Source organism: Acyrthosiphon pisum, chromosome A1 (genome assembly GCF_005508785.2).
Source record: "Acyrthosiphon pisum isolate AL4f chromosome A1, pea_aphid_22Mar2018_4r6ur, whole genome shotgun sequence".
NCBI lineage: Eukaryota > Metazoa > Arthropoda > Insecta > Hemiptera > Aphididae > Acyrthosiphon > Acyrthosiphon pisum.
Genome location: NC_042494.1, coordinates 61,878,510 through 61,893,387, shown reverse-complemented (window position 1 = coordinate 61,893,387; position 14,878 = coordinate 61,878,510). Strand labels below are relative to the sequence as shown.

The following is a 14,878-nucleotide window of genomic DNA, read 5'->3' as shown; positions in this document are numbered from 1 at the left end:
TCTTATCAGAAAGATACTGTTAAAGAAAATCCAAGCGCTTTTACTGTCCTAAAAGGTGATGACAGATACAAAAAAATAAAAAAATAAAAATAAAAAAAAACACACATCATTGTAAAATCAATACATTCATCGTTCCACTCAGAATCTAAAATACATAAATGGGCGCAGGTTCGTTTTACTAAAAATCTCCGAAGTGAGTTGAAAGTTTTTCTCGCCAGACGTTAAACAACCCGTGATTTCTTGAATATCGTCCTAGTTAACGATGTTATTCCGTATCAAAGATTCGACAACACTATTAACTTAGCATGCGAGTAATCTGCCATAGCTATTCCCAGTGGCTTTGATTTCTCAAACTCCAATGAACAAAGCACAGCAACTGAGTTCCAAGAATGAATAAACGAAGACTCAAACGTATAAATATATATAATAATAATACGTTTTGTTTGTAATTGAGTGCGTTCGAGCATTATCTATAAAATTTGGAAAAATGTAACATTTAAATTCTACCAGCTACCGTTTTTGTAAATACACAAGCAGATCAATATTTAAAATCTACCTTTTTTTTTGGGGGGGGGGGGGTAACTTGGTCAGATATATTTGATTTTTCATTTCAATTCTGTTTCAAAAATAACCATCAAAGTCACTAAAACTGTGAAAATCTAATATCATGATAATATATTACTATGGGCATTTATATTTATAAAGTATTTTAGCTTCTAAGTTAAACTAGGTATTATGTGTTGATTTTACTTAAGGTATTATTATTATTATTATTATTTTAATTATCTATTATTAATGTTTATTATCTTTTTAACATAATATTATATTACCCAGTAGGTCGTAGGAGGACTGAGGAGTGTTGAAACAGTATCATATAACATGTTTATAAAATATGATCGTTTTTCGATTTCTTTAAATAGATTTTAGATGAGCTTTATAGATAGGATGTATATTTTCGGGTTTTATTTATATATCTTAATTTTAAAGTGAGTTATAAATTATATCAATGTAAAATATTACAATTTGCTCAATAATTAAGACCTCATGGGTGACTTAACTAATATTCTTTTAAATTTGTTAATACGTTCATCTACTACAATTTTCATGATTTTTTTAGCTAAAGTATTTCAATAAGTATCTAAAACGATGCCCTTTAAGTAGGTACAAAGACTACAAACTATTCTATTGTAATTAATTTGTGAATTAACTGGTGAGATAAAATGACTGTTGAAAGTGAAGCAAGAAAAATTTCTTTTGACTTCATGATAAGTTTTTACTATAGTCACGTGGAAAAGGCGTAGGTAGTATTTAGCCATACATTTTTTTGCAATCCATCTCTGTCTATACGCTATGTATACAATAATTTAATGTGATAACGCATTAATTCCGATCCCAGACAGTATATAGATAGTATACAATTTACTCATATTTTAATTTTATATTTGTCTACATATTTTGCCATTGATAATTATATTTTATATCTAGGTACTGAAGAATTTAATTGTAATTCGTGATTTTTTTCTATTTTTATTTTTCTATTTTTTGTGCGATTTGTAATCAAATATAAGGAAATGAGCTGTTATCGGCTCGGTCGGAGACGTTTTTTGTCGATAAATATTGATGATCGAACCCTCCGGTAGTTGTACCACTGCTGACTCAGCTGTATCATGCATTTATGTTGGGGGTTTTAACTTGTTGATATTTTGATTCATAATTTGTCACCATAATATAACGCTTCATGCAAACGCCTCACGCGAACGGGCTTCCGGCCATGTACGATATCTCTATATAATATTAATATTATATAAACGGCATTTTCTCGGAATATCCGCACATCTATTTATAGTAATAAAAACGTGAAGTTTCGCACTTTTGCGTCCTATAAAAAATATATATTTATACATTATACATAATATCGAACGACCAACAAAGTTTTACTCGAACGAGCAGACGTGAAACGGCCTTGATTCAGAATAATATTATGTTATAAATAATAACACAGGGTGCGAGTGTGTATTTTTTTACCCGTTTATTACAATATATTATGTATACGCGTACTATGGTAAAAGTTTTGTAAGCGGCTATCCCTATACGAAACATGAACGAGACGCCTCGTCACAGGGTGTAGACAGTTTTTACAACTTAACATGACCTATTTTATACAGATTGATTCACCCCAAGCATGCTCGCTCCTATTTTATCCTTTAACAATGATGCAGTTATGCAATTTTTTGGAATATTTTAGTACACTATAGACGTTATTTTCATAATAATATATAGGTAGGTATAACTTCTGGTGTGGTCTTGTGGTAAGACAGTCTTCATTTTTTAGTATGGGAGCCACTATTTTTTTACTGTAAATTGTTAAACAGATCAACCGACAACCGATGTTTTTTTTCTTCAAAATGTTGATGCATTTAATTTGAAATTTTAACGATCTCTGTAACTATGCCACTGTCGCAGTGTGTAAAACAACTAGCCTTATCATATGTGTATTCACATATTTTCGCACGCATACATCGACAACTATTGCAGCGGTGCACAGTTTCCAGACGAAAACTGTTTTCGTCGTATCTCAAAGTGGGAGGGTGACAAAAGAGTTGTTTTGAACTTTTCTTTCATCACCCTCAGATGCGATATTGCTGAACGTTTGGTCTGCGTCGGAGTCGACTCATGAAATCGTTATAAGAATAATGAGCATTATTACGGAGTAGTGAATGTATATACAGATAAGAAATTATTCCGCATCCGAACCGTTAAACGTGGGCCAGGGCATTATTTATATAGGTACCTACACCGAACAACAACAATGCTTCCCCGAGAGATAAATTCGTTTGTAGGGGGTGGTTATCAAAATTACATTTATTATACCTATATACCTCTCTACCCACGCGCGTCTTACATAAACAATAAATATTATCATAATTGGCTTTTATTAACGATAATTATTACAGTTATCTCGCTATTCGGGTATATAATATATTTATTGTGTAACCACATTATAATATCATATATTATAATATTTCGCTGTACTTATATTTTGTTGCAAGTTGCAGAACTACAACAGCGTGTTTATTGTATTTGCATTTGATATGTTCACGCTGAAACACCGCACGTACACTAATATGCCCTCATAAATATTCATTTACTTGCAATAACCGTAATAAACGTTATACTATTACGATGTTCTTTATTTGTTCCAAAAATATTCGTAAAAAACGTATTATTAATGTAAATGTGACATCTGAAAAAACACGACGTATTGTTAAATTAATATACCGACGAATAATAATTTATAATAATATAATATGCGATGTAATAATTTATTATTATATCTATACCCAGCGTAAAACAATTCACACAGCGGCTGCATATGTGTAAATTATTTCCCTTACCGGAACGTTAATTTTCAACTATACGAACGCTGTTTGGGATTTGTAATGAACTACTGCACACGCTGGATATACTTGTAAGTTATAGAATAGTAGAGGTAATAACATAAAAGCGGCCTTTGATTATAAATTAAAATAATAATTACCTACAGGCGGTTGCAATATTATTATTATTATAATATTGCACTTCACGAGAATTCGCTCCCTTCCATAATATTATATGAATCGAAAACATTATGGTTTTAAATTTTATAACTTTTTGACGTCGAAGTACCCGTCAATGAACAACTGCAGCCACACATTAATTACCTCCAATGTATGAGGTACCCCTAACTTGAGAGTTAATGTACATTTGTTTCTAAACGTTAGCAATAAAAAATCCTATATTTCACATTTTCACGTCAGATATTATCAGCTAATGTTTGCCCATATCCGTTTGTTAATTTATCCTTAAACTTTTCTTGAACAATAGGTATAGGTAATATTGTATATAGCTTACAATGTATTGGTTTTATCGAAAAATTGTATTTTAAGTGAATGTTAAAAATTAAAATGTGTCACATAAATAATATAAGTGAAGTTCAAAGTATAAAATCCTGCAATTATATCGTTGTCAGAAAATATTAAATCATATCAAGAAGTACAATAGGAGCACAATCGTTTCTAAACATTGTTTTAGTATAAAATCAACAAAATACAATTTTAAGATATTAAAAGTTTCTTGTTGAATAAAAAAAAAAAAAAATAAAAAGGAAGCAGATTACTTATATTTGAACTGAGTCAACTGACTATTTCTTAAAGAAATATTTTCAACTCATCGATCTAGCAAGAAAACATATCGTAAGATATACATTGTACAATAAAAACAAATAATACATATTTCAAAAACTATGAAGAAGTTATTACAAAAGAAATAAAATACAAAATTGGAAATATCGTACTATAGTTAAAAGTAGTCGTTGAGTTAAATTTATCACAGTGAATTATAATTTATAACAGATAACTATACATTCAATTATTTTATACATTTTTTAAATTTATTTTCAAACGTTAATGATTTAATTATAATATTTTTTATAAAATAAAAAATAAGTTATCTTATACATAGCTGAATAATTGAATAATGAATATTTTAAATTGTATTCACTTTTAACAACCAATGAATGTATTTAGATAAATTGTGAAAGTAAGGAAATTGAAAAACCTGACATTTGTCAAATAACATATACTATGCATAATATCTATTATCCGTTATCACCAATATTATGTAAAGGAAAATAAATATTGAATCATGCACGATTCATTATATAACGTGTGTAGGTATTTACTTTTGTGGTACATCAGACATTCGTGTGGCTATCATGTGAATGAATAATATATTTTATTTTTATTCGTTAATGATATTTACTAGGTATCTATTATATTCTAAAACAATATAATAAGTATATTATACTCGTATGAGTTATGAATACATTTATTACGATAATACACACAACAATAGTTTTTCGTAGTAAAATCGATTTTAAAAATACCACTTGTATTTAAGCTATAAACACGCATGATAGTTCTATTTTGAATTAGTAGTCCTATACCTAAAAATAGATTTTAAATTGTATTGTTTTAATGTCATCATACCAACACTCAACAGTGTTATATAAACGTATAATATAAAATAATTTAATACCTTGTTGAAATCAGATGTACTTTGTAAAGTCGGCTTATGGAGGTAATATTATAGGTATTGCCATTTAAGTTTTCGTCGTGTTTAGTTTCCAAAGTGAAACTGTTATTGAACATTAATTAGAAGCTAATACATAATGCATTAAGCCATTTGTTTATTCATTCTAATAATGTGAACTATATAAAATATATTATTTCAATTAACGACAATATCATAATGGGTATATATAGTACATGGATTATGCGCCTTTTTAATATTGATTATTGATTACCTAATGCTTATACATAACTACTTAATACCTCTTTAAGAACTGAGTTATATTTTATTTCAATGAAGATAATTTATAGCCAGCACGTGACTGAAAATAAGATTCCTTTATTTTTCGAGGTCCCTTTCGTAGGTATCTCAAACGATATAGATATTAAATATTTTATATTTTGGAATTTTAAATACATTCTTATGATTTCCAATTTCCGAATGTTTTAATAATATTGTACTGGGAAACAATTGACAGTTCAACGATAAACCATTATAAATTAGTGATATACTTTCTGATACAATTTTAAATGTTTAACTTAATTGCGGATAGTAGATTAAGTGGAAGTCGAGATACATTTCGAGAAATGTATAATTAAATAGAGAATAATATACCCTGTGTGAGGTGTATGTTGATGGTTTAAAACTGTTTAAACAACGGATATTATTAGGTATAAAATATGCACTAGATAATACGCAATTTTAGCAACACGTTACTAAACTTAGCGCGGAGCTCCACATACTCAACAAACTGTGAGTTTTTACTATCTCGGAGTAAACGAAATATTTTTAAGAGTAAACACTATACAGTAGAATATTATGATGGTAATAATAAATAGCTGAAACACGGTTGAAAGCGTTTTATTTTTGCAAATACTGTTTGTTAAATGTTGCAGAAATTGTATTTATTTATTTTCGTCGTCTTATAATTTATATTATAATGTTTTTGTACCAACTTAAATAATATATTCTATCAAAGTGAAGATGGGCACACAGTACTCTGCGCATACGTTCGTCTATGTTGGATTCAACCGTTTGAATACATAAAATATACGTCAAGTATACGTTATACGCAGAGTCGTTTGTCGCAAAGGTTGTTTAATTCGTGTTCTTTTGCGAGCTTTTAATTGAGTGCGTTTCAAACGTCTGAATTGTTTTGCGCTACATCACGGCGGACGACGAAAGATAAGTGTAAACCGTTTGAAGCCGTACACAGTGTAATAATTGTAACAACGATCACATGCCGTTACTTGTTCAACTATAATTATTGCGTTAAATTGGATTTGATGGTTGAAAGATAAACGCTAACTACTGCAACAGCACAACTACCTATAGTCCACGTCCTAGCGATAAATAGTGCATTTAAATCGGTTTTTTTTTTGGGAACGAGCCAACTTATTGCCATTATATTTATTACACCCGCTACAATATGCGACGGAGTATCATAATATATTCATAGACCTATATATCCAGCTCCCTCCCATCAAATGTTGATAGGATCTTCATGTACTAAATGTTTTTGCGAACCCTATACAGAAATTCCAATAAAATACAATCCATTACAAGCGTAACGGATATCCCATACACGATTTCTAGGTAATGAATGATTAACCAAAGCTTAAAATACGTAAAAGAATGACTTAAGAATTAAGAGGATGCTACCCATGAATTTGTTGTCTCCGTCTTACTACACACGTATGGCACAGTAAATTTTCGTTCAATAGTTTCAATAGTGTGCTGTTAGTTCTGATATTATTAGAGAATTGATCAATTATCAAACTTTTAGGTAAGAACATTATCTGTGCTTAAGCGTCTACGATTTTTTAAAATTTTGACTTTCAAACAAGATATTGGTATGGGAAATATCAAAAATTAAAAACTCTCGTATATCGCTTGAAAATTAAAGTATTAAATAAAATCCGGCTCTTAAACACAGATAATGTTCTTGTCTAAAAATTTGATTTCAGTTTAATATCAAAACTAACAGCACACTATTGAAACCAGTGGACGAAAATTTGTTATGTACTTACGTCGTACGGGTGTAAGACAAAATAATGGGTACCATCCTATTAATATAATATTATAATATACATTTATATCGTAAAATATTATATCCTATCAAAATTTCAAAAACTAAAAATTAATTTCAACGGGCCCGTAAAATAGCCGGGTCACTGTACTCCAGGTCCAACCACCCCCTTGTGAATGCCCTGTATATAGCCTATATTTCCATTGTCGTAAGATTTGTTATAACATTTTCGGAAATTCAGTAGTGTAGGTATCATTATTTATTATTATTATTATTATTATTATTATTATTATTATTATTATAGTTATTATGACGCGTTAAAAACAATAATAATTGCTTCGTATACATAATATTTACGTGCAGCAGTTAAGTGACTGTGGGTCGCTAAGTTCGAAACGAGTTCCACCCGGTAAATGAGGTAAGGGTCGACAAATTAGTTCATTATAGCCCGGTCGCTCCTGTCAGGAACACTTAGCTAAGTAACTGCTACACAGTGTCGCAGACAGACCACTGACTGTGTTGAATCCATATTATATAAAATGGCCGACGTAAAAAAAATATAAATACCACGATCCCCCCCCCCTGATGATTTATCTACTAATTTAGGGCGATGGGTCAAACTCAATTATCGCGCCGGTTAGATTAGCGTCGAAAAGCATGTATCGTCTAGGGTATTATTATTGTCCTCGTGCTGAGGTAGGGATGTATAGTAGCTGGTAGGTACCTATATATAATATTGTATTTTCACTTCAATTTTCTATACCGTTCATTTCACGTTTGGAGAACTAAATTTTCTCTGAATAATTAACATCTTAACACAAGTATAATACCAGTTTAAACTGAAGGATCTCGTTCGACGCATTTCACCGAAAATATTTAAATGTATTGCTATTATACAGAGTGTATCTTATGTCATTGTACGCGGGGGTTTTTAACGATTATGGATCGATGACATAGAATTTCGTTAAAACAAAAAAAAAAACGTGTTTCTTTATTTTTAACAGGCAATTTTTTTATAACAATCTCAAAATTTTTAAACACGCAGTTGTACCAATAGCTAAATCAACTTTATTTTTTCAAACGGTAACTACTATATTTTTTATGGATTCTGGTAAAGCTTTTTTTCTGAAAATGTTGAAAGTCAAATCATCAATTTTGGTTCACTAGCTTATTAACTATGGTCCTCTAAAGCTTAGTAAAATATGCATTAATACTTTTAATCAAAATAATTGATAGAGGTTTAATTTACAAGAGCTAAATAATTTTTTATAATATTAATAACGAAGGAATCGATTTGTTTCAATCAAAAAACTTAATTCAATAAATTAAAATGTTATTGCAGACTTTATATGATTATTAAATTAATTATGAAAAACCTTAGGTAAACATTAAAATTCTTAATTTTATTATAATTTAATTTAACGTTATTAATTTTATAAAAAAAAAATTTGATTGCTTGGCCATATCGATTTAAATTTAATTAAAATAAAGTAATGTTTACAGAAACATAATATATCTAATTTCAATACAAATAATTGTGTTTCTAAAATTGTTTACGAATTACGAGTTTAAAAAAGTATAGATTTCCAATTACACAATGTTTTAATTGAAAAATAGAATTTAGAAATTGTGGTTTTCAGAATAAATTTATTGAATAGTCTGCAAAGGGTTTTGAATCGAATGCTGCACGATACAAACATGTTAAAATGCTTTGTTCTTACTTTAATATGTATTAGGAATTCAATAAAAAAAAAATCTCTCTTGTGTTTTAGCCGTTTGTATATAGATTTAAAAACATGTTGACTTTACAATGTAAACTTTAAAACTTTTAAGAATCACTTATGTGGTGTATTCTACATTTTTTATAATATAGCACTTTGAAATGTCTCTGATTTTGTCAAGGAAAACTTTATAAAGCACATTATGTGCTAGTACGTGAACGACGTGTTAAATTCTCTCTGCTATATACCTACCTGTCAACTCCAGTGGTTAATGGTTATGTTATTTAAACCATGATTTTTAATGACGGGGACAGACTCTACTGGTTAACAGGAGTGTTTAATAATCAATAATAATTGTTAAGTCAATTAAAATATTAAAATAAAATAAATACAATATGATATTTTGTATGCAATATTTATCGATATTATAAAATATATTTGCGATGAAAACTCTACGTAGGTATTTGTTTTTTTTTTTTTATTTGAGATATTATGATAGTGAAAATTCTTCACATTTGTATTAATTCTTGTTTTTATTAATTGAGCTTATGACCTCACAATTTAGATGTGCCGCTAATACTGCGTCTGAAGTATGGACTATCACGTGCCGTCGGATTCTCTGACCATTGAATGCGTTTTTGATGTACGGTGACGCGTTTTTATCTTTAGTTTCCTCCCTTTAAATACAAGTGATGACTTATTTTTTATACCCTCGTGCGTGATGCACCCTCCTTTTAAAACGTAAAAAAACATAAAACCATGCAAGTTCATATTAAATACTATTATTTTTACTATAATATCTCATATATATATATTTTTTTAAACATAATTTTTCAATATTTATAACAGTTTTCCTTTTACGACATACATGTGTACCATTACTAGCAAACAGATTTAATGGCCTACTTAATTTTATTTGAAAATAATCTCAAGTACCTCAGTTGTACATCATGATATTCCTGGCTACGCCTTTGAGGGTGTTGATAGTTTCCAAACAATTGTAATTTCCTATTGTAATTAAATCTCATAAAAATAATTTTTGTAAATGTACGGTGGACGATAAATGTTATATAAGATTTATAGGGAACAAGAAAAACTAAACAATCAGAACCAGAAAAATAATGCATTTTACATAATATATAATAATACGTAATAATACATAAAAGCACATATTTTTTAATATGGATTATGGATAGGTAATCTATCATAATTTTATCACAATTTATAGTGCGTAATGTACTTATTATGATTGGTATTTTAAAAACTATTATGGTGTAAAAATACATTTTTGTACAAAAAAACTTAGAGGGGGCTCTGTGAATTTTATCCACTGGTCTCGGACAACCTATAGTTCCGCCACTGAATAAATATGACACTAACCTATATACAATATATTAAACGCCACTTTATATGCCATGGATATTATGCTCCATTGCTCCGTAAAGTGTTGTGGAATTTTAAGCGTGTAGAAATTAATAAAATAAACCGACCTAGAGAATAAAAAAAATCTGCGTTTTTCAATAATAATGAACAACCACTCTTCTTGACAGCAGCAGTAGCAGCATTTCACTGTATACATATATCCGGAAGCGGATTTTCAATCATGGTGAAATTTCAGTAATCCTTTCTGTTTCAGTTATGGTGGTGTGTGCCAATCCGTTAACGGTCAGAGAAATACTGTTGGCCGCCGATGAACTCAACATGATTGATAGTGGAGAATACGTGTTTTTCAACATTGAGCTGTTCAGCAGGTAATTCATCTTTATATTAATGTGGTGCGCTATTATATATAAGACAGACGGCTCACTCGGTGGCAAAATAATGTGTTTATTAGGTATACTAGCTAAAATTGGTGGATCGGATAGGTTTTTTCACCACATAAAAAATGTTTATTTTAAAAAGTTAATATTTGCTTAAAACCTGTAGTTATATAGGCATTATTACATAGTATATTAGTCAATTGACCCAATATATATTAAATCAAAATGACGTATTCTTAAATAATATATAATTATTTATTTCAAAATTACAATATTTTAAATGATATTTTATTTTAAATTGTTGCTTAATATAAACAATAGACTGAATTTTAATTTAATTTTAAGAATTTAATTCATCATTTTATAATTTTGTTATACATGGAATTCTCTTTAAAGCATAATTCTGAGACAAAATATTAATGCAATTGTTAAGAAAATTGAAATAGATGTAATTTAGCTCATATATTTGACTAAATATGAAGAAAAATATAACGGTGTAAACAATGTGTAATAAGCTTAAAATATTACATCCAAGGATTTGTATTTCATTAAGGATTCGCATATTGGATGAACATCAAAAGATGATAGAAAACTAAATGAGATTTTATTATTAGAAAGACGACAAAGTGAATCTTTTATAAATTATAATGCACTTATCCATTTAATATGTTATTATAGACAGTAAACCAAAAGTAATTGGATAAATTAAAAAGTAATGTTGGATGGAAAAAAAATATTTAGTTGTTTAAAGTCTACAAAAAACTAGATGAAATAATGTAAATAATTGTAAACAAAATTCGTGAAATTTGAAATTATGCTGTGTTAAAATAAAATTTATAAGTACGCGAGAATAATATGGTTCAAAACTTCCAATGAATTTCAAAAATGAATAATTGTTTTGAATACAATATCAGATTAATATTAAAAATTATTGTATTGTAAAAATTATAATTTATTGTACAGCGAACGCACAGAACATAGTATATTATCAGCGATTTTTATTTATCAAATATCTTGTCCACTTCACTCTCCGAAGTTCCGGATTTAAATACAAATAAATAATGGGATAAGAACAATCGAAAACGCAAATGGGATGCATATTAATAAGACATAGGTTTTGTGTGTTTGAAGTTTAGAGACCAAGTGAAAACAAGGTCTGAGCAGGAAATAAGATATTGGCGATATTTGCCGAGTCCCACATACATTTGGTTTTTGTTTGTCTGCAGCGTTTCAATCACCCGTATACAGAGTGATTCTAATAACGTAAAACCCTCGTATTTTCAAACACAACTGAATTTTTGAATACATTTTTTTTTTTAACACAGTAAGTCGTTACAAAAATAATTATATATTTTTTACTTTTGTGAATGATTGCATACTTTTTGATTTTTTTTTCTTGAAGCAAAATAATTTCCAGAGTACTTTGATACATAAATATAGGATTTTGAACGAGTGGTTAATAATAGTTCTAAGTATTTAAAGTTTAGATGAGCGAAACAGAGGATCAATATTTTCCGAAGTACTACTGTGTCTATGCCACTCATTATCTCACTATAGTTCTATAATTCGCAGACCATAAACATTAAACACTTACTGCTTATACCTAACTAATTAACGAACCTGTTCACTATTTGATCAGTATGAATCAAAATACTATGAAAAATATTCTCTTTCTAAACGTAAAATTTATTAAAAGTCCATGTTATACCATATTATACAAAGATGTAAATGACAACATTTTTTTATTGTTTTTCAATAACATCAATTTATGTAAAAAATATCTAAAATATGTTGAAACTTTTCGAAACAATGAGCGTAGAAAATTAAACGGATCACATTGTATGCTTCTTGAAACCCTCGACGTAAGATAAGTAGTTTATTGGCTGCAGATAACATCCGGGGAGCGTACACGCGAGCTTGCTGCGAAGCAATTGCCAAAACCTGTCATTTTTCATACCCAAAAGCCAATGCCATAGTATTTATAGTGAGCATAACGTAAATCAAACGATAAATACGCTCAGATTTAAAACGAACTATAGAGAGGGTATCTTATACACGCGTAGTGCGTATAATTGACAGGTGTCACTATCGATATATTTTACTTTGAATTAATATGAAAAAAAAAAAAAACGTCTCACGTAGGCAGTGTTTTTTTTCCGAATTTCTATTAAATACTTAAAATATAAAATATTTATAGGTACTTGTATAGGTAAGTACATAATATTATATCTATGAAATAATTTATGTTTTATTGGGCAATCAACGAACTATCTTGAATATTAGGTGTGAACGTGTGATTTAACGACACTGACATTTGTGAATCATGTAACTAGCTCAGTTTGTTAATTTATACAACTTCGCCATAACAGGTATACGATGAACCGTTTTTGTTTATAAGGTACCTGAAACTGACTAACAAATATATCAAGAATATAGAAAATACTTTTAAAATTAAAACTCGAAATAGCTTAAAGACAATAATATTATTCCGATAAAATTACCACAAAATACTATAAAGAAAAAGGAGGAAAATAAGTAACCTGTGTATGCTCTATGGTGTCGAGTGTAGATCCTAATTGAGTAAGTCACAGTAATGTACGTATGTGTTAAATTTGAATTCAATAATAAATGGTTGTATACGAAAAATGATTTTGAGCGAAGATGGCCTATATAATACTATTATGAAGTACCAATTATATTTTAGTATAATATATTAAAGTGATTTATTTTACTGTTAGTATAATCCGATAGGTTGAATTAATTTTTGCCGAAAACATTACTTTTTAAAATGTCATTGAGTGTATAAAATATTAAAATATAATGATATACGCGTATAAGATGCAAGTCCACACAAATAATATTTATGAGTTACAAAAAAATAACCAAACTTGTTATACTTTGTTTGAATATTTAATTTTGTTCTAATTTGATCTTCAAATATCTATGAAAATAAATATGCGAATGAAATTCTTTTTAGATTTTTTCAGGAGACTGAAAAACTATTTGTACCTATCGATATTTAAAAAAATCGTATGTTTTATTTAAAATTCAATAAATAACTCGAAATGAGTCAAAATATTTTGAATACTATACGATGTATAAACCATTATAACATTTGGTAAATATTTAAAATGTAAAGTAAATTTTTTTATTATTTATTGTTTTGAACAATGTTATGAATTTTCTTACTTTTGACTTCTTGAAATATAAACTATATCCAATTTGGTACCAGAAATCACCCTCAAAGTTGAAAATTGAAGCATTTTTATCATCCCATAAGGTCATAACGAACACGAAAATAAAAAAACCACTCATCATTTCAAAATCAATACATTCTAAATTCTAAAATATATTTTCTAAAATAACAAACCATAAATAGTTGACACACACCTATAAATTGTTTGTTAAATCTGTTTCGTGTGAAAAAGAACCACTCTGACAGTCTGACTACTGTTATAGTTGAGAAACCAAATGTATATATACACATAGGTATATAAGACAATATTTGCGATGTCGTAACGTTGTTATTTATTTCAAAGTTTTTATAAAAGAAATTTATTTAAGTTTAAAAAAAACATTAAGTTAACGGATTTTAAAACTATAATAACTTGTTTTATATTAACAATTATTATACTAAAAAGAAATATAATATATATTTATATAATAATAATAAAAACACTAAGATACTGAAAATATTTTTTTTTTTATCTTGCATAAATTTAGTTTCTCAACTATAGGACGTGACACCTTTTAGATTCTGAGTGGAACGATGAATGTATTGATTTTACAATGATGTGTGTTTTTTTATTTTTTTTTGTGTCTGTCATCACCTTTTAGGACAGTAAAAGTGCTTGGATTTTCTTCAACAGTATCTTTTCTGATAGGAAAGTGAATCTAGTTGGTACTTTGGGGTGTCAAAAGTAATTCAAAGCCAATAGTTTTCAAAAGCGCCGTGAAAAACAAAAGAAAAATTAAGGAAAAACGGGAATTTTTACGCAAAATCTGTTTTCGAGAAAATTGATTTTGGTTTTTGGTGTAACTTTAAAACGAATGACTGTAGATACATGAAATTTTCACTGGTTGTTTATATTTCCATTTTCTATACATGATAAAATTTTAAAAATATTTTGATTTGTTTTGAGCTGTTTACGGACAATTTCAGTTTCCAATTTAATTAGTTTTTTTTTTCTATGAATGTCAACAAAACTTTATTTGTTGAGATAAAAATACTTGAAAATTTAAAACAAGGCTCCTACTTT

General features: G+C 28.4%; 2 protein-coding genes across 2 annotated transcripts in view; both read left to right on the top strand.

Moving 5' to 3' along the window:
- Positions 1-14,878, top strand: part of LOC100159027 — a 302,306-nt gene that overhangs the window by 60,015 nt on the left and 227,413 nt on the right. The gene's annotated exons all lie outside the window — the stretch shown is intronic.
- LOC103309276 (receptor-type guanylate cyclase gcy-28) overlaps positions 10,196-14,878 on the top strand; it is a 20,236-nt gene continuing 15,553 nt past the window's right edge. Inside the window, exon 1 of the mRNA XM_008184285.2 lies at positions 10,196-10,610. Coding sequence (XP_008182507.1) covers positions 10,498-10,610 — 113 coding nt within the window. The 5' untranslated portion in view covers positions 10,196-10,497. The remainder of the gene's footprint in view (positions 10,611-14,878) is intronic.